The 20,667-nt window shown below is 41.3% G+C and overlaps 1 protein-coding gene across 17 annotated transcripts in view; it reads left to right on the top strand.

Moving 5' to 3' along the window:
• Nucleotides 1-20,667, top strand: part of MTUS2 (microtubule associated scaffold protein 2) — a 575,555-nt gene that overhangs the window by 171,015 nt on the left and 383,873 nt on the right. For all 17 annotated transcript variants that reach the window (XM_025996724.2, XM_072719894.1, XM_072719901.1 and 14 more), the window contains one exon: nucleotides 14,261-16,739. In XM_025996724.2, the coding sequence (XP_025852509.2) occupies nucleotides 14,502-16,739 (2,238 nt within the window). In that variant the 5' untranslated portion in view covers nucleotides 14,261-14,501. The remainder of the gene's footprint in view (nucleotides 1-14,260; nucleotides 16,740-20,667) is intronic.

Here is a 20,667-nt window from a genome sequence, read left to right on the forward strand (position 1 = left end):
TGGCTTTTCCTTTTTGTGTTCTAATTTCTGAGAGATTTCCAAGATTTTATCTATAAAGCCTTATATTAATTTTTACATTTTCATTGTCATATTTTTCATTTCTGTGAGCTCTTGTTCTCTGTCCCTTTCTTGTTTTATAGGGACTCATATCTGAGAGGGAATTAATTAGAACTTTGAGATGTTTTCTTCTGTGCTCCATTTGGTGAATGGATAAAGAAATTGTGGTACAGCTCATACAGTGGACTACCACTCAGCAATGAAAAAGTACAGACTATTGATACATGTAATAATGTGGACACATCTAGAATGCAATATGCATTCTACATGAATAACCATATTCGTATAATCACAACAAATTATATTAATAAAATACTATTATTAATAATACAGTAATGATGCTGTTATCTACATTCATCCATATTAAAAGTGAAGGAACCTAGACTTCAAAGCTACAGGCTTTGTGACTACATTGTATAAGATTTTGGAAAAGGCAAAACTATGGGGATGGAGAATAGATCAGTATTGGTGGTGGAGGAGCTGAATACAAAGGGGTGACATGAGAGAATTTTGGGGTCATACAACTGTTCTGTATTCTGATTGTGTTAGTGATTACTCTTGTGCATTTGTCAAAACTCAGAACTATGCACCCAGAAGTGGATTTTATTTATGTAAATTAAAACAAATTTTTAAAGGGTTTTCTTCTCTTTTTGGTATTTTTTAAATGCTTTGTCTTTTTTTATTGTATGTTTTCTTATATATTTGTTAATTCTTAGCTTCTCCTTCATATTAGGAATGAGATTGGCATCTGGAGCCATGCATTATGTGTTATATGCCTTTACTGTAGCTGAGGTGTTGAGTTCATGGGGATGAAAACCTGTAAAATGTTTCCAAATTTGGATGCGAGCACACACATGCATGGGATGCCAAGCAAAGCAGTAGTAAATCTCTGCTTCCTAAATTTTCTACTTCAGTGTCCTTTAGGTTTTCCTTTTCTTTCTCTTGTCTTTTCTCCTCTAGCATCCTTGGACTCAAAATCTGGCTCTTGTTAGGGAATAGAGAATTTGTATCAATTGTCCATATTACTTTATTCTTTTCTCATTAATCAGATGACCTATCATAGAGGGGTACCACTGTCCTTCCCTCTTTCCTGACAGGTTCTCAGGCTGCAGAGCTTCCCCTCTTTGGGCTAGTGCCATCTAACTTCTTTCCCTTGGAGTTGGGCAGGTCACGACCATCAGCTTTCAGGAACTCTGTGTCCAGCATGTCTTCATGGTCAGGAAGCTGCTGGGGAGAGGTAGAGGTTTTCTTCTGATTTGCTCATGGCATCACAACTCCTATTGAAGTCAGAGACTGTTCCCATGGAGAGTAGTGTCAAACAGATTTTTTGTTTCTCCTCCCCTTTAGAGCTCTCTCCACACTTTAGTTAGGAAGGGTCCCTACCAGTAAACCTGGAGCAAATTTCTGTGTTCAGGAGGAGACTAGTCTGTGTGTAAACTTTCTAGTCCCAGAAATTGGATGGAGGACTGTTTGGGTCACTCCTGCAGCCTTGGAGAGCTGCCTAGGTCAGAGGAAAAGTCCCCAGGGACACAAAGGTCAGGAGCCTTCCTGGAAGCTGTCAGAACCATGCATCAGGGAGGGCAAATTAACACATCCCTCCTTGGGGATCCCTGGGTGGCTGGCTCAGTGGTTTAGCGCCTGCCTTTGGCCCAGGGCATGATCCTGGAGTCCCAGGATCGAGTCCCACATTGGGCTCCTTGCATGAAGGCTGCTTCTCCCTCTGCCTGTGTCTCTACCTGTCTCTCTTTCTCTGTGTCTCCCATGAATATATAAATAAAATCTTTAAAAAAGTAACACATCACTCCCCTTTTCCTTGCCACACAGATCACACATATAAGAAGATGTCATTGTGAATCAATAAGTAGTTTCTTGGCAGTTTTATTTGAAAGATAAACATGAAACTTAACAGCATTTCTTTGAGAGTCTTTGATTAAAATAGATTTGGGGCTATATTGTGTTATTTAACAGTGCATTTCTAAATTGTGACTTTAGATCTTTAAAACATGCCCATTAAAATTCTGCTTATTCAGGTTTGTTCTTTCTGGGAATGTTTGATTTTTGTTGCTTATGAAATTTGTCTGTTTTGATCATTAGGATGCATGAAGCCTGTGCCTTATCCCAGAAATGCTAGCAAGTCAGTTTTCCAGCCTGGGATTATAGGTTGGGTGCTATTCAAATACATACTGACATGGTACTCTTTAAGAAAGCAATCTCGAATTTTGGGGGGAATAGAAGTATCTTCTTTTTTATTCTTCAAGTTCTAAGGAAATGGGAGATTCCTATAAGTCAACTAAAGCAATATTATTCCTTTATCTCAATTGTATAGGAAAACTACTCCTTTTCCCCTGTGTGTATTCATTTATTTCTCTTGCATGTTTTTGGACTAAATTGGTTCAAAACTAAGTGATATATTCTTTCCTTTTCTGTTTATGTTCATGTCTCTATCTCTTCTTTAAAGATAAAGACATTCCAAGCATGGTGATCCAAAATGCCTTGCTCATTAACATAGTGTAATTAATGAAAATGCAGAGACATCAAACAAAAAGCCCTGGGACATGAAAGTAAATATACCTTCTTGTTCAGTTGGAGGCTTTTGCAGTCACCATGCAGTTGATTTATTTGCTTTCTGGTTGTTTGCAAACTTTTTTTTGCTTGGGCTGCACCAGGGTATTAAATTTTTAGCTTCATCATTCTAGCTAACTAGTTTATATGACAGAAGATAGGTTATGTGCTTCTGATGAAAGAAAAAATCACATTCCAGAAAGAAAACAATTTGAAAGGGTCCATTTTTAGTGACCTGGTGCAGGGTTTTGAGTTGGAGGTGAGTCTCACTTTATCCCTGATGATGGTAGAAAGAATTCCTGCTTCCTTTCAGATAGCAGACAATCCGAGGTTTACAGCCTGTAGTCCTGCAGATAAATGAGGGTCATGTGCCATACCCATCATGAATGCTGACGTCCATTCTCAGGGCCTAAACACACACAGAACAGAAGAGAGTCAAGGATGTACAGCTCAAGTGTGCTTACTGTGTTGAAATAAACTCATTTGGAGAAGCTGGGTTGAGTGGAGCCTAACAGAGGAGTTTGAGGAAGTATTTGTACTGCCTTCTCTGCTTGAGTGAAGTCCGACCCTCCCAACCTCCCTACTTGGCCCATCATCCACATTATAGAAGCCATAAGACTAGTGGTAGGAAAGAAAGGAGGAAATGGGTTTTTCAAGAATATTCACACGTAAGGTATTTGGTTAGAAATGGAGCATGAAATACACGAGGAATATCCCAGTGTTGCATCAGTATTTGGGCAGGTAAATAAGAAAAGATACTCTAAGAGTAGGTCCTCAGGTGCCAGACAGGTGGCATAGGCAGTGAATCAACCAGGTGTGAGTTAAAAGGCCACATAGCCACTGGAGAAGGAGAAAGCACATGCCTTGCAAGCATACAGTTGAACTCAGTTTTTAAAATACCCCTCCAACAAGGCTGACTGGGCCCTTGTGATGCCAGTGGAAATGCCCATATGTAAATACATTCCATTTTCTTAAATCAAAAAGTATTTTATTTCATCTAGATTTAATGTCTGTGTCTCTCTTTTTAGTCTCCTATTAATAAATACAAGCACATAATAATGTTGGAAGAGTTTGGATCTTGTCTAGTATTTTGTAGATAGAATATTAGTCTTCAATATATCAGTTTTTCTCAGTGGCCTCAAAGAATGGCAGAAAATTTATCACCAACTCTTGACAGATTCAGTTGCTCTTCCTACTTTTTGAAATTGTCAGTCTTTTAAACTAAATGACAACATTTTCTTCCTTCACCAGAACAGATAAGTCCCAGTTTTTCTGGTAAGTAGATATGAGATCCATCGATAATCCCCATGCCTCATTTCAGCTGTTTGTCCCTTTTCCCCACAAAATCCTTTTTGGAACAAGCAGTTTTGAATTTCATAGAAGCGTTTTTTCCTACCTTTTTTTTTTAGACTTGGAATTCTTTTATTTTATTTTATCTAAATTCAATTAATTGACATATAGTGTATTACTAGTTTCAGAGGTAGAGTTCAGTGATTCATCAGTTGCATATAACACCCAGTGTTCATTACATCATGTGCTGTCCTTAATGCCCATAACCCAGTTACCCCATCCTCCCACCCTGACCCCTCTAGCAACCCTCAGTTTGTTTCCTCTGGTTAAGAGTCTCTTATGGTTTGTCTCCCTCTTTGATTTCATCTTATTTTATTTTTCCCTCCCCTCCCCTATGATCCTTTGTTTTGTTTCTTAAATTCTACATATGAGTGAAATCATATGATAATTGTCTTTCTCTGATTGACTTATGTCACTTAGCATAATACCCTGTAGTTCCGTCTATGTTGTTGCAAATGGCAAGATTTCATTTTTTGATGGCTGAGTAATATTCCATTTTATATATAGACCACATCTTCTTTTTCCACTTATCTATTGATGGACATTTGGGCTCTTTCCATAGTGGAAGGGCTATTGTGAACATTGTTGCTATAAACATTGGGATGCAGTGTCCTTTCAAATCACTATGTTTGTATCTTTCGGATAAATATTTAGTAGCGCAATTGCTAAGAGGCTTCTTTTTCTTAGCCTTTCACCGCTGGGGGGAAAACAGGTAAAGACATGGTAAGGAACTGGGTCATTGGGGAAAAATGGGGGGGACATGTGACCCCAGCATCACCTACAAATCCTAAACCAGGCCTTGAATGCTGCAACACTTCTGGTGCATGTGAGTGTCTAGTGGCCGGCTGGAGTCTTTGTCAGACTGTCTACACATGGTCACACATACACACACACACACACAACATACATGGACACATTCATAAATTGCAACAAGGGGCAAAGATCTAATTTTCCCAGCCCCTCATTATAATTTCCTTCTTGCTGTTATGTGGTGCTTAGAATTTGTTTTTATCAGCATATTTTATTACACCCTGCCTTGCTTTTATTACTACAGTTATTAGCTGTGTATACAGTATATTTCCTTTCCTTCAGGAGATGGCAGTTTCTTTGAGGATTAGGACCTTTCTTTTACTTATCTTTTATTTTCTATTGTTTATTCTCTTTTTTTTTTTAAAATCAGTTGATGTACAGTCAGTTGGCTGTGTCTCAGAGCCCTTTGAATCCTGTGTCCACATTACCTTTCTTCTCTCACCTTCCTAATGTGAGAGGCTGTTTCTGGGAGGCTGTAGAAGGTGGCTGAGTGCTAGTCTGGCCATGGGGAACCAGGCCCCTATGCTGTGACAGCTCTCTGCTGGTGGACTAGGACCAAGTCTCTTTGGGTTGCAGCTTCCTCATGTAAAATGAGAGGCTTGAACTAATTAATGTCTCTATTTCTTTCCATCTTGAATACTTAGTGATATTCTGTGATGGATATATGCTCAACAAGGCATTACCCAGAGAGCTAAGTATGTTGGGAAGAATTCCATTTTGCTACCATATTAATCAACTCAACAGTACTTATTGAACGCCTACAGTGTGTTGACACTGGTCAGTGGAGATTAGTAACGAGTAGGGCAGATATGATCCTTAGTCTCATAGAGCTTATGTCCCATTGGGAGAGGAAGACAATGAACAAATGAACACGGAGAATAACTAATGAAGGCTGTGGAAGAATCAAGGACTATGGCTGGGGGCAGAGGATGAACCTCAAAGAAAGCCTGTCTGGTCAGGGCTCATTTAAGACCAACCAGATATGTAAGAAGGATCCAGCCATGTGGAGAGCCAGGAATGGAGTATGCAAGCAGTGAAGAGCAATGCAGAGCCTGTGGACAGGCTGCCAGGGGAGGGGTGTGGGAGCTGGGGGAGGTTTCTCAGGGCTACACAGGTCTAAGTGAGGAGGTCATGGGAGGGTTTGTGGCAGTGAAATGACTATTCATATGCCAACACATCACTCTGGATGCTTTGTGAAGGGGAAACGGCTCATTAGAGAAGCAAAATTGGAAGTCAGGAGATCTGGTAGGAGATTTGTAAGTAGCTTATGTGGGAGATGATGTGGTAGCAGAGAGGGAGAAAAGTGGATGAGCTGATGATGGCTTTGGGAAGTCCATCTGATAGCCCTCGCTGATGGATAGGGTGTGAGTCAGAGGAAAGGACCAAGGAAGCTTTTAGGTTTCTAGCTTTGGTGATGAGATAGATGATGGCACTAATAATTACGAAAGGGAAAGCTTGGGATGGCTGGGAATGGACATTGTGAGGCCAGTGGTAGTCTAGAGGTGTTCTGTCTGGCCCCCATTCCCTGGGACAGGTCCTTAAACACAAATATCTCATTCTCTCTTGATAAAATCTGAGTTCTGGAAATAGCTTGTCTCTCATGTTTGCCATTAAAAATAGGGTGTCTGGGTGACTCAGTCTGTGAAGCTTGGACTCTTGTCAGTCAGCTCAGGTCTTGATCTCAGGGTCATGAATTCAGGCCTCATGTTGGGCTCCACATTGGGTGTGGAGCCTGCTTGAAAAAATAACAATAACTTCACTCCAGAGATATGTAGATATCTCAAATATGAGATATGAGAGAATAAGTGCAAATGGCATATGAAATGCAACCTTACCAAAGGTAAAGTAATAACAAAATAACAAGACTTTTTTTAGCCTTTCAATTTAAAACATTGATCATTCCATGGAAGATTAGCATGATAGCTGGGGCTTCAGATTCCAAGTCTTCCATTTACTCTCAGAAGTTATTTCACTTCTTTCTGCCTCCTTTTCTTCTTTGATAAAACAAGGTGGTATCTAGCTGGAGGGTTGTTATGAATTAAAGGCAGCAAAGTGCTGAGAACAGCGCCTGGTAACAGTAAATGTTATTCAGGTGTTGAAAATGAATTCCTAGTGTTGAGTGAACATAGAGTGGAGAACAGAGGAGGAGATGCTTGCTCTCCCAAAGCTTATATAGGATGAGAGGAGGCAAGTAATAAACAGGTAGATAAACATAGGGATCAGGTAATCTTGGGTGGTGAGAAGTCAGTTCTAAACAGGGTGACCGTGTGTCCAGTTTATAGTTGGTGTGATGGTATTCTGCTGATTTAGCATTTTTGAACTCCCTCCCCCCAAAGTGCTCCAGTTTCATACAAACACTTGCATGTGAATGTTCTCATATCTTCATTTGTAGTTGCCAAAACTTGGAAATAGCCCAGATGTCCCTCAGCATGAGAATGGGTAAACTGTGGTACATAGCCTGGAGACTTACTTAGCCATAAAAAAGAACAGACTACTGAGACATGCAACACCATGATGAGTCTCAGATGCATGGTGCTGAAAGAAGTCTGCACACTGTGTTAGTTACATTTAAATAACATTCTGGAAAAGGTGAAATCATAGGAACAGGAACCAGATCATTGGTTGCCAGGGACTGGGGATCAGGCAGGGAATGATTGATGTACAAAAGGGCTTTGGGGACTTTTTGGAGCTCATGCATCTTCTGTGTTTTGATTGTGCCGGTGGTGGTCACAGGATGGTATACATGTGCCAAAATTGCAGAACTTTGTAAGAGGAGTGAATTTTACTGTATATAAATTATACTTTAATTTAAAAATTGGGAAAAATCCTGAGCAAGAAAAAAGTGTCCCTATTTGAATGATAAATGGTTGGGTCATGGTAGTTACAAAGTTTTGAGAGAGAGGAGATGGAGCAAGAAATAGGGAGAGGGATAGAATGAAGACTGAGACTTTTTTCCTTGAGAGCAATATGTATTCATTTAATTACAGGACATCCAATATGTGCCAGGCCCTAGCATATAGTCTTGGCATAGGAAACAAAATAAAACCTCTCAGAGTTGTGTATTAAAGTACACATATGCATACCTGTTTACACGGTAGTTCTGTTTTTAGGAATAAATCCTAAGAAAATAAGGGGCTCAATAAAGATAACCATTCAGCAATTTTCCATAAAAAATTATTTTAAAAGGCAAAAACTGAAAATGACTTAAAATCTAAATGATAGGGAGATTGTTGGGTAAATTATTGCCAAAGTGACCATTTTTAAAAATGATAAAGAATATTATTCCATGTATTTATGTGTGGAGATGTCCATGACATGCAAAGTGGAAAAATTGGAGTTCTACTCATTCTATGAGTATAAAAAAAAAAATCTTGTGTTCTAAATGCCAAACTCAGTTCTTAGGGTGGGAGTAAGGGACTTTGGTATGTTTGACCCCTTTTTAAGTATGAGATCCATTTTTTTTTATGATTGGCAATGTAAGTATTTCCATTTTGGAAAAAAATCATTCAGGACAAAAACAAAGCAAAATAATTATTAAGCATAATAGGTAAGAAATTAACACCCTATATTTTCTGGGTAAAATTCTGTCCTGGAGGGGAAGGATTCATTTTTCAAAGGAGAAAACAAATACTTTTTGTTGGTAGATGCAAATAAGGTTTATTGTAGAGAAACATGCAGCATTTTATTGGAGAAACTTTAGGTATCAATTTAATATTTTGCTTAAATGTAAGATTGATGTAACCTATGAAAAGTGAAGTTGCTCCTTTTCTTGGCTCTCTGTAATAGGGCACATATCAGCATTTTATTTATATGTATATTCTTCTTTGCTCTTTTTATTGAAGTAAAAATAAAAGTCTCTATTGTTGAGAAAAACACATATATATTCTTTCTGAGCACAATCTTGTTTATATATTAGAATAATATGTGATGTACTTCTCAAGTCATGTACATAGATAAGGAGAGTAAAGCAGGCTCCAGAGAGTTGTTATATTTTTACATGATTTTGCATGCTTTTGCCAAATTCAGCACCACAGATAGCTACAGCATCCCTGAACACGTATTTACCATTCCTCAACCAGAATTCAACTTTTAACCATATTATAGTGAAACAACTTATAACACATTTGATCTCTTGTGCATTAAGTTTTAGGATACCTATACTTGTGCCTGTTGAGAATAAACATAGCATTATGATAGGACCAAGAACCTGGCTATTGTTAAGTAATTACAATTGCAGAAAATACAGAGGTATGATTACCATGGACCTTTCTAAAGCAGATGAGTACATCGACTTGTATGTAACTTATTTGCAAGTATGTCGTATAAAATTAGCCTATTAAATGTAGTGAAACATTATAGACCTAAATATATGGTCCATAAAAATTTCAACTGACATTTGAAATTTGGGATTTTGACTTTTCTGCATTGTTGTATTTACTGTTAAATATTGGGCTCATATCTTATACAGTTCTCTGTATCCTAAAGTTTCTGAAGGATAATTTATTGCATGGTAGGAGTTGCAGCTGGAGCTTCTTTGGCAGATACATTTTATTAAGTTGGATGGAATTGCATTTATATTCAAAGGCACAGTGCTTGAACATTTATATGAAAATTCACACACTGATAAAGCATTCCACAGCAGACCTGGCAGCTAAAGAAGGCTGTACAACACTGTTTTTCAATCTTTTAAAACCCAGCCCCCTTTTTAATAACATGAAAATCCCCTGCATTTTATTTATTTTCAAATTAAATATTATAGCAAATATAAACCAAATAGTGGTGATGAGAATGTATTTTTCTACATACTCTCCCTTGAACATTCTGGTACAACCCTCCTGTAGTGAAGGTGCCTAATCAGTTACTCAGCTGGGAAGGGTGGCTTTAGAATCTCCATCTTAAAAGACTGAAAAGAAAAAAAAAAATAGAGCCTGTGCTGTCCTGAAAGTGATTTGCCATTTTGAGCACCAGTTGAGAATAGATTGCTTCATTCCAAGGGTCTACTATTAGTGTGCAAAGTCCTGTCCCAGGCACTGCCTGTGAAACAGAAGTGTCTGAGCTGTTAGCTGAGAGTTTAATAAAGAAATTAGACCAACATATGTGACCATAATAAAAATAAGACACATGTAACTGTAATAAAAAGGCATACTTAACTATAATAAAATAGGATGTACAAAAGCATAGTTTGGGCAACCTGGGTGGCTCAGTGGTTTAGCACCTGCCTTCAGCCCAGGGTGTGATTCTAGAGACCTGGAATTGAGTCCCACGTTGGGCTCCCTGCATGGAATCTGCTTCTCCCTTTGCCTGTATCTCTGCCTCTTTCTCTTTCTGTGTCTCTTATGAATAAATAAATAAAATACTAAAAAAAATAAAAAAGCATAGTTTGATAGTGTTAAAAGGAAATATCTGGGGATTCAGGGCAAGGAAAGACAGTATCTAGCCTCTTCACCTTTTTGGTAGGAGGAAGGGAGAGAGAATTTAGGAAAGTCTTCACAGAGCAGGTGGCCTTTGAGCTCAGAAGGTGGAGTTGTTGGGTAGGTGTACAATTTTAAGTAGAAGAGTAAGGAGGATTAAATCTGGAAGCATAAATGGGCCTAGCATTCATCAGCCTTTGGATGTCAGGCTGAGAATTTTGTCAGTTAGCCAGGTTCGCTCATGATTGTGTTAGTGGTTGGTGCAGAGATGGTGGATCTCCTGAGTTTCTCTGAGAATGCCTTTCATGCTTTACTGACAGAACAAACATGCTAACAGGAAATTGAAGTGCCAAATGGATGAAGAGATTGCATATGAGCACAGAGATGTTATCAGTCCACTTAATGATTCAGAAATGTATATGCATTCAACTGAAAGAGTTCTAGATGAGGTGGTCAAACCCATCATCAGAGACTGTGAGCTGGGGAAAGCTAAAGCCATGCCTGATTAACAAAGATGGGCAAAGTCATTTTGTTTGTTGGCAAAGGGACAATGTAGTGCTCAAACTACATGCTAGTGAGTCTGATGCTGAGCCCATGTTGGATTTTAAAAATCATTGGTAATTGTTGAGTTATGAATACTGAGAAAAATAAACAGCAGTCCTTAGAAGAACATTAGGTACTGTGTAGAACAGGCTGAGGCAGATTTCTTCACTTTAATTTACTCTCTTTTCTCTGTTGGAGGAGAGGTAATATTATAATTATTTCAGTAACATGATTGACAAGAGTTTCTCCTCTTAGAACATTCTCGTGGATGACGTGGGAACATGTAACTACAGTGCCCAGTGGGTAGAGGGTAGCATGTGTGAGTGTGCTCATGGAATGCTGAGGAGCAGGTGAGGACCATTGTGGAGAGACTTCTTCCTGGTGCCAGGTGCTGCTGCTTTGTCCCCTGACCTGTTTTGCTGACATTGGTATCAGTGAAATGAATGATAATAAGGAAGGCAAACTTACCTCTTCGGAGATGGTATGAAAACAGAATGGAATGCAAATATTTTGTATGAAAAATTAAGAATGGGCCCAAAAAGTTTTAAATAGGATAGAACAATGGACCTAGACCAAAAAGATGAAGTTCCAGAGGTAGGTTTTTATGGTCCTACCCATGGATGCTAAAAGCCAGTTATAGATTTTTAGGATTGAATCCCTCTAGATTAGCAATGACTCCTATAGTACTTTGGCATTTCAATTGATAAAGAATTAACAGGATGACTTGTGCGGCCATGGAAAGGACACTCTTAGATCATGTAGTTAGAGGTGTAACTAAGTGAATGGAGGTCTTGCTTTCACAGGACCCTGGATGATGCACCTAAAGCTGGAGTATTGTGTGCACCTGTGAGTAGCCTATTTAGGAGAGACTTCAGGTTCCTCAGGACATGGATTTAGATGGTGCGAGTTTTCTAAACATACTCCAACAGTTGGGAGAATATGAGTTCTTTAACAAGGAAAATAGGTTTGGAGGAGGAAGGGAGTATAGTAGCTCTTTACAGATACCTGAAGGGTTGTTTCTTGTGGAAGAAGGATTGTAATGCACTGCTCTAGAGAGGCAAATCTCCACTCTGGGCTAGTTTGGTGGTAGCCCTGCATGGAGGGCTGTTGGGTTGCCAAGAAAGTTGATGGATCTCCTGACACAGGGGTTTTCACTCTAGCAGTAGGGGCAATACTTGGAAGACTATTAAGCATCATAGAGACTACGAACCTATAAAATCTTTAAACTCCTTTTTTTTTTTAAACTCCTTTTGGACCTAGAAGTTAATTAATGGATTTTTTCCAAGATAAAATACCATTTACTTCTAAGGTCATCATTCTTAATTTTTTATAGTAACAGATATGAAGCACATGAAAATTGCATGCCTCACTCTGGGAAAATGCACCTCACGTGGGTGCAGTTAGCACAGTTTGTTAACATATTTATATGTATTGTTTAATCATACAGTCCTGTATTATGAGTCTGAATTTGTATGATCATGTCAGGAGAAGAGTCCACATTCTGTGCAGATGGAAGAGTATAAAGGCCCCAAAGCGGGGAAGGAGGTGACCAGTAATGTGAAGGATGAGGACAGTGTGCCTGCAGTCTGGAGAGTAAGAGGATAAATAGTAGGAGGTGAGGCTGGAAAGGTGTGTAGGGGCTGGATCATGCAGGCCCTGAAGGCTGGGATATGATTTCCTCCAACTTCTTATTTTGAAAGTCTTCAAAACTATAGAATAGTTCTAGGTGTTGTAGAGTGGGTCACCTAAATTTGCCAATTATTATCCTTTGGTATAGTTCCATTTTCTCTTTCTCTCTCTCTCATACACACACACACACACACACACACACACACACACACTTCTCTTTGTTGAACCATTGGAGAATAAGTTAGCACATGCCATGTCTAAAGCATGTCATGTTTAAAAGCATATGTCTTCCAAGAGCAAAGAATATCTCGGATATATTCACAATACTAAGAAAATTAACATGGGATAAAATACCTTGACCTAATATACAATCCGTATTAAATCCTTAATTGTTCCAATAATGTCCTTTGCTAACTTTTTTTTTTTTTTTTTTTTTTTTTGAGAGAGAGAGAGGGAGGGAGAGGAAGAGAGAAAATCTTAAGCAGATTCTACGTGGAACTTGAGGCAGGGCTTGATCTCACCACGCCTGAGATCATGACCTGAGCCAAAATCAAGAATTCTATGCTTAGGGCAGCCCCTGTGGCACAGCGGTTTAGTGCCGCCTGCAGCCTGGGGTGTGATCCTGGAGACCCGGGATCAAGTCCCATGTGGGGCTCCCTGCATGGAGCCTGCTTCTCCCTCTGCCTGTGTCTCTGCCTCTCTCTATCTCTATGAATAAATAAAATCTTTAAAAAAAAAATTCTATGCTTAACTGACTGAGCCACCCAGGTGCCGCTAGCTTTTTTTTTTTTTTTTTTTTTTTTTCAGTCTAAGATCCAGTCAAGGAGCATGCATTGTATACAGATTATACACTGGCATATCTTTCAGTCTAAGATCCAGTCAAGGAGCATGCATTGTATACAGATTATACACTGGGGAGAGCAGAGTGGGAAGCCAGGCATTTTGGGGGTATAGGCCAGTTATTTTGTAAAATGTCCATTAGTTTAAATTTGCTTGATTACTTCCTCATGATTAAATTCAGGTTGAACATTTATAGCAAAAATACTACATAGGTGATGAAAGCACTGAGAACTACCTAACATCAGGAGCACATGGTATCAGCTTCTGTTATTGGTTTTAAGGTTGATCACTTGGTTAAGGTGATATCTACCATATTTCTTCATAGTAAAAGTAAAAATTTTCCTTTTATAATAAAGTAATCTTGGGGTGCCTGGCTGGCTCAGTTGGTTGAGCATCCAGCTCTTGATTTCGGCTCAGGTCATGATCTCAGGGTTGTGAGATTGAGCCCTGCATCAGGCTGCATGCTGAACATGGAGCCTGCTCAAGATTGTCTTTCTCCCTCTCCCTCTACCCGTCCCCCACTCTCAGCTCATGTGCACCTGCTTTCTCTCTCTCTTTCTCTCTGAAAAATAATAAATAATCTGGAGAATGGTACCTTATGATTCTGTGAATATCCTGTTCCCCAACAATCATTCACCTGATGTTTTCCACAGCCATTGGTTGCAAGATAATTATTACTTTGGTGATTTCAAAATGGTGACTTTTTTTCTAACTGTATGATTTTTCTTATGTTAGTTGGTATTATTCTGTGAAGAACTTTTCCTTCTCCTCCAGCCTTTTATATCAGTATAAGTATGAACCTGTGGATTTTTAAAATTTGAATTTAAGATTTAATATGTTTTATAATCCATTTCTAACATTAATCATTTTATGTTTTAATTTCTCCATAGTTGGCCAGCAGGCACCCTATCAGAAAGATTTCGGAGAAATTTATGGACTGAGTGAATGAAATAATAATATGAAAATGATGAATAAATCTGTATTTTCCATGCTTTTTTCTCCTGGGAACCTCTATTTGTCAGTGCCAATAACATGATTTTATTTTTATTTTTCTCTAGGTCTTATGGACTAATTGGCTCTCATTCAGCAGGAACCTAACAGATAAGTCATCCTGCTGTATGTCAAGACAATGCTTGGTTTTAAGACTGCTCTGAAAATGATTAAAGTGGTATTGCAACGTGACATTGTCAGGGGGCAACAAGCAGCTTGAGAATTTCCCATTAATCAAATAGCCTTGAAGGAAGCTTCTTTCCATTAGGTAGGACTGCATGGCCAGCAGCCCCCACTGAAGGGTTGAAAATGAGTGTCCCAGTGGCTCCGAAGAAATCATGTTACGCTCAGTTGCGGGACAACAGAAATGGAGTGAAAAATAATAATGAGAGTATCCTAAGTCTGGGGGATACAAATGCCAATCAAATCATGTTGGAGGTCAGTTCCTCTCATGATGAGTCCGAGACATGTGACCTGACAGATGAAATTGGAAATGCAAATTCAAGCGAGCCAGAGAATAGTACCCATTTCAATAAGGAATTTCACCAATTTCAGGGCTTTGGGAAAGGATCGCAGGCTGGCCCTACCAGTCTGAAAGATTTTAAATTTTCCCTGACCGTCCATGGAGGACTACATGACGAGCACACAACAGAGAGAGGCACAGATATCCTCCAGACCCCTCGCAGTGTTCAGGGACCAGGTCTGTCAACTTGGAGGAATGTTATGGCTGAGGCCAGTCCAGAGGTTTTGGCTAAAAGGGATGCTGAACTTCCCCGGCATGCTCCTAAGGATAAGTTGGCAAAGACCCTTGACAATGAGGAATTGCGCAGGCATTCTTTGGAAAGAGCGAGTAGCTCTGCCGTTGTAGCAGATGTTCCCATGAAGGAGCATGGTGGGAGCCTTGGTGGGAGCCTGACCTGGCAGCGTCTGCAGCCTGTGCCACTGGACTCCCCTGAAGCCCTGCGTCCTGAGCCCAGTGGCAGGGAGGGGCCGCAGAAGATGTTGACAGCCCCCTCTCGAGGAGCAGCTTCTCCTCCAGCTGACAGTACCTCAGAAGGAAATAACGTGTGTCATCTTAAACCATCTACCTCAGCAACCAAGGAGACCACCCCTGTAGAGACCCAGAGGGAGAGGGCACAGGGCCCAGACTTGAGCAATGAGAGCACATCACATTCTGCCCATCCAGAGCCTGGTGTGGATTCAGCCTCAGCACTGAAGGGGGTCCTGAGGAAGCCAGAAGCACAATTAGGTCAGGGGAAGGGAGAGCTCAAGCCGGAGCTGAAATTTGTCCAAGCCAGGGCTGTGCAGGAGTTCAAGGCAATCCAGGGCGAGTGTCTGGGGTGCCCAAAGGAAGGTGGCATGTTACCCCTCGAAAGAAAGGATCCAGGTGGGAAAGCACAGCAGGAGGCTGCCACCGGGGCACGTAGCCTGTCACACAGCAGTGTGCACCCCATTGGTGTGGGAAGAGGCAGGAGTGAGCAGGACAAGAGAGCAGGCCACCTGGGTGAGGAGGATTCTCTCCAGACCACCCCCACGCAAGGCCCTGCTTCCTTGGCAGCTGCTGATAAGCAGCCCTCTGGCAGCATTTCAGCAAGCACAGCTAGGAAGTTGGATGAAGTGGCGTCTGGCAGCATTTCGTCAGGTGATGGGCATATATCTTTTATTCCCTATGACCTACCTGACAGCAGGCCCTCAGATGTCAGTGAGGAGAGAGCACTGGACAGTGGGAACGTAGACAGTGCTGCGGCTTGTGCTTCAGACCCTTCTGTTGGAGAGAACAGCCCGGGGGTCCCTGAGCCCCTTGGCCCTCAAAGCAGCAGCCCAGAAGTAGGTGACCACAAAGAGAGCACGACATCTGTCGCAGAAGATAGGAACATTCTAGAAAAGGCAACTGAGACTGAAAGCACTCTGGGGAGAGCAGGGGCTCTTCTCAGTGGCCCGGCACCCCTCCATCCAGAGACAACTGTGAATGTGACCCACCAGCCTCCACCACCTAGTGGCGGTGTTCAGGACCTAGGCGCATTGGATGCAGATGCCAGGTCACCCTCAGCCACTGCACCCCCCACTGACAGTGCATGGTTGTTGAACACCCCCCCGAAAGTGCCTGACAAGAGCACCTGCCCCAGTGGGATCCCTGAGCCTGTCTTTCTGCATCCTGAGGATACCCCTTCCTCACAGGAGGGAGTGGAGAACCACCAGGTTGAAAAAGTAGAAGAGAGGACAGAACCCAAGCCCATCATTCTGCCCAAGCCCAAGCATGTGAGGCCCAAGATCATCACCTACATCCGGAGGAGTCCTCAGGCCCTCGGCCAAGTGGACACTTCACTGCTTCCAGTGGGGCTTCCTTATGCTCCACCCACATGTGCCATGCCTCTTCCCAAAGAGGAGAAGGCAGCAAGCGGTGAGCTGAAGCCGCCTGCCAGTCTCTATGAGAAATACAAGCCGGACTTGCAAAAGCCACGAGTGTTCAGTTCTGGGTTGATGGTGTCTGGGATCAAGCCCCCAGGGCACCATTTCAGTCAGATGAGTGAAAAGTTTTTACAGGAGGTAAGAGATTGTCATTGTGATATGATCTTTAAGTTAAACATTGTAAAGTTTGTAGGTGTTTTCTTTGGGAACTGTGAACACAATGTCCTCCCTTAGCAAATTGCAGATTTTGATGAATCCACTGGCACAGAAATGGATGTTCTTAACTAGAGGGAGGAGCTTGTAGACAAATGGACATTTTTGATGAAGAGAGTGTGATGATCGTGGTGAGGTACAGCTGACATCTAAGGAGACTCATTTAAATTCCACTCAGTATAATACATGTGAAGTTAATTAAGTATGCACTTAAATTGGCTTCCATGTTTAAGTGAGCATAAGTCTTATATAAACCAGATCAGTGGGGGGAGGAGGGTAAGTCCAAAATAAATATATTGTTCAAAGTGGTCTGACTTCATGCTCTCAGGGGGAATATTTTCTTTATGGAAGGATCTCATATTCATACATGGGAAAAACATAGTGGGTAGCAAATAATGTGTTAGGCATGGGCTCTTTGTTTTGAGTCAAAAATAATAATTACAACTGACATTTAGTTGAGCACCTACTATGCTTCAAGCCCACACAACATAACATTTCATCTTTATCTATCTTCACTAGTCCTTGTAGTGATTTTCTGGAGGTCGAGATTATAGTTTTTATCATTGTCTAGATGAAGAAACAGCTTTGGAGGAATTTATGTAACTCAGTTAAAGCCACAGAACAAGGATAGTGTGGAGATGTTCTATGCCCTCCCAATTTTGTGACTGGGCTGTCCTTTACATTTCTGGGTGCTGTGGTAAGTTGTCCTCCCAGAGCTCAGAAAGTAGGTTTGTCTCCCAAAGCAACCTCCTCATGGCAGCTAGGCAAGTGTTCAGTTAGAAGGAAAGCCAGGTCAGATCACTCCTCTCCCTAACATCCTTCAGGTCAGCCAGGCCACTCAGAACACAAGCTTAAGCATGTAGGATGGCTCAGCTTTTAGAATGGACTCAGTCTGTCTCTCTAACCTCCCCAACCCCCTCTCCTTCCTTGGCTCACCTCCTCTCCCTCTTCTGCCTCAGGATCTTTGCACTTCCTTGTGTTTAGAATTTTCTTCTTCCAGATATCTCAGTGGCTGTCACCTTTATTTTCTATTTCTTTTCAAGTGTCACTTCATTGGAGAGACACCTCACCTTCTCTGAGACCCCTTTCCTTGTTGATTTTTTTCTTAGTGCTTATCTCCATCTGGTGTATATACTTTTTCTGTTTTTGGTGCATCAACTAGAATGTAAAATCCATCAGAACAGGGAATTTTTTTCTGGTTTTGTTTTTGTTTTGTTGTTCTCTGCTGGGTCCCCAGAGTTTAGAACAGTGTTTGACATAAATACGTGGTCAGTAAATGTTGAATGACAGCAGAATTAAGAACTCGTGTATGTTGGCTCCAAACAAAAGGCAACTGAAGCTTCTGAGAGATAGAAAACCTAAGTCCAAAATTGGACCTTAGGTTGATTGAATATACTGACATATTTACAGAGTGTACTGATTACAGTAGAAGTTGTCAGCTCTTACACAGCAAAAGAGGTGAATCTATTCTAAGCAGCAGATCTTGCCCAAGGCTAGCACTCACTTGCCCCAGCAGCTGATCATCTGTTTTGCCCTGGGGCAGTCTGTGAGCTCTAGATTACACAGCTCCCTCGCTGTCTCTGACTCCGGGCTTGCTGGAGAGGCTTCCCACCTCCCATCTCTGCAGAGAGAACACCAACTAGAGGTCTGGGGACTCAGTCTTTTTGGCAGGGGCTCATTTCGCCATACAGGGCTGCATGCTGTCCTGTTTTATGTAGGCTTCTCACATAAGGGCCTGCAGCAAAAGGATATTCTGGCCAAAGGACATTAAGGGTCTGGCTGTGTAGGCAGTGGCATGTCACACAGTGGACAGGTTGCCATTCTGGTCTTATACATCAGTCTCTGAGCTTGGTTAATGTGAGTTTTTCTCAAATTTCTAAAACCTTAACCACGACCTCCAAGGCTAAGGATTAGGCTCTGACTTTAGGCTCTTTGCTAAGGCTGGGGTGCTCCAGTGTGAATGCTTGTGTGGTGTTATTAGTTCTGAGAGTTTTGGAGAGGCCCCATTGGTGTGGACGACAGTGCCACTGTGTACCAGCCACTGTCTGGGGACTGTTTCCTGCACAATCGAAGTGTCCAAGGCCTAGGCCCTGTCTACAGGCTACCAGACTGAGCAGAGAAGCCCCATGGGTCCTGGGCTAATTCCTGCCATAATCCTCTTTTAATCAATAGGCTGGCCCTTGGCCTTTGCTCCTAGAGCTGCTACTGGATGTAAGCCTGTGAGTCCCCTTCCTGTGTTCAGGCTTGATGCAGGGAGGTTCCAAAGCCCCTCCCCTGCCAGTGTGCCCTGCCTGGTTACAGGATGGATTCAGCCAGTCTCCAGGGAAATAGCACATTTCTGACCAGTTGCAACAGAAGTATTTTTCCATTGTAGAAGTCCTATATCTTTTTAATAATGGGAAAGTCTTAACAGTACAAACCCAAACCAGCTTCAGATTCTTTCATCATTATTGATAGATTCCTGCTGGTTAGCATTAGTAGAAAAGAGTAAGTCAGAGTAAGGGCTCTTCTGAGAGAGGGCATCCCTGCTCTGTTGACAGGAACAATACAGGCATTTAGAGCTTCCTGAAGTGTCTTTGAAGATCACCTTGGACTTGCCCATGCCAGGATGATAAAATGTGCTTACTTCTTTAGACCGTTTTCTGCTTGCACCTATCCTGAGGACTTTGGGGCATTTCTTCCTACAGATGCCTTGGGGAATCCCTTTTCATTTTTGGTATAAGGAGGTGGGAAGAAGGGAGCAGGGGTGAGAAGTCAGGGATGAGGTAGTGTACTTACAACATGATCAGGGCTGGTTTCCCTTCCTACTCCCAAAATACAGGTACATATGTATGTATTATGTGAGTATCTATCCAGACTTGAAGGAACTGGCCTATGCAATTGTGGAGGTTGGAAAGTCCAAAGTATGCAGAATGGGCCAGCAGGCTGGAGACCTAGGGAAGAGGTGACACTGCAGTTCAAGTCCAAAGGCCACCTGCTGGCAGATTTCCCTCTTTAAGGGGGCGGGGGGGGGGGTCAGTCTTTTTCTATTAAGGCATTCAACTGATTGGGTGAGGCCCACCCACATGATGAAGAATAATCTGCTTTATTCAAGGTTTACTGATTTATTTTTTTTTTAAGGTTTACTGATTTAAATGTTGATTTCATCTTTAAAATATAAACATCTAGAATAATCTTTAACCAAACATGGGGATCCTGTGCCCTAACCAGGTTGTCCAGATTAACCATCACAAGTCCACTCTCAGTAGCTATCTATATAAGTGGCTTCTCAATGAAGCCTCCACATTTACCCTGTGTCTGCCCAGCCCAACCCACTGAAAGCAGGACAGGGAAAATGTGAAGGGGGCAATCTTGTAAGAATTTAATTTGTTTGTGTACCTTGATTAATTTTAGGAGTTCGAAATCACAAGGATTTTTAGTTTGTTTTCAAAATTATTTCTCTAAAAATGTTCCATTAGAGAAGGAGGGGAATAAAACATTTGGAGTTAAGTGCTATGTGTTCATAACTGTGCAAGGCCACCTGTTGTATTTTGTCAATAAAGAGAGAAATGAGTGTGAAGTTTTTTTTGTAGATTGCCTTGTCTTATCAAAAATAAACAAATTAGGCATACTTTTCACCTTCTTAAAGAATTTGTTACATCTTATCAGAGACCAACCACCCAGCAAAGTGACAGGCTCTGAAGTGACTGAAATCATTAAGGTCACTTCTGAGCGACAGTATCATGAGTTTTTGACTCTCCAGTTTCAAAGAACTGAGTAATTACCAAAATCAGGATATTGCAATCCTGAAAATCTAACAGATGTAGGACAGAAATCATTTCTTTGTGAGAGCACATGCTAGAAGCAACAAGCA

Source organism: Vulpes vulpes, chromosome 9 (assembly GCF_048418805.1).
Source record: "Vulpes vulpes isolate BD-2025 chromosome 9, VulVul3, whole genome shotgun sequence".
Taxonomy (NCBI): Eukaryota; Metazoa; Chordata; class Mammalia; order Carnivora; family Canidae; genus Vulpes; species Vulpes vulpes.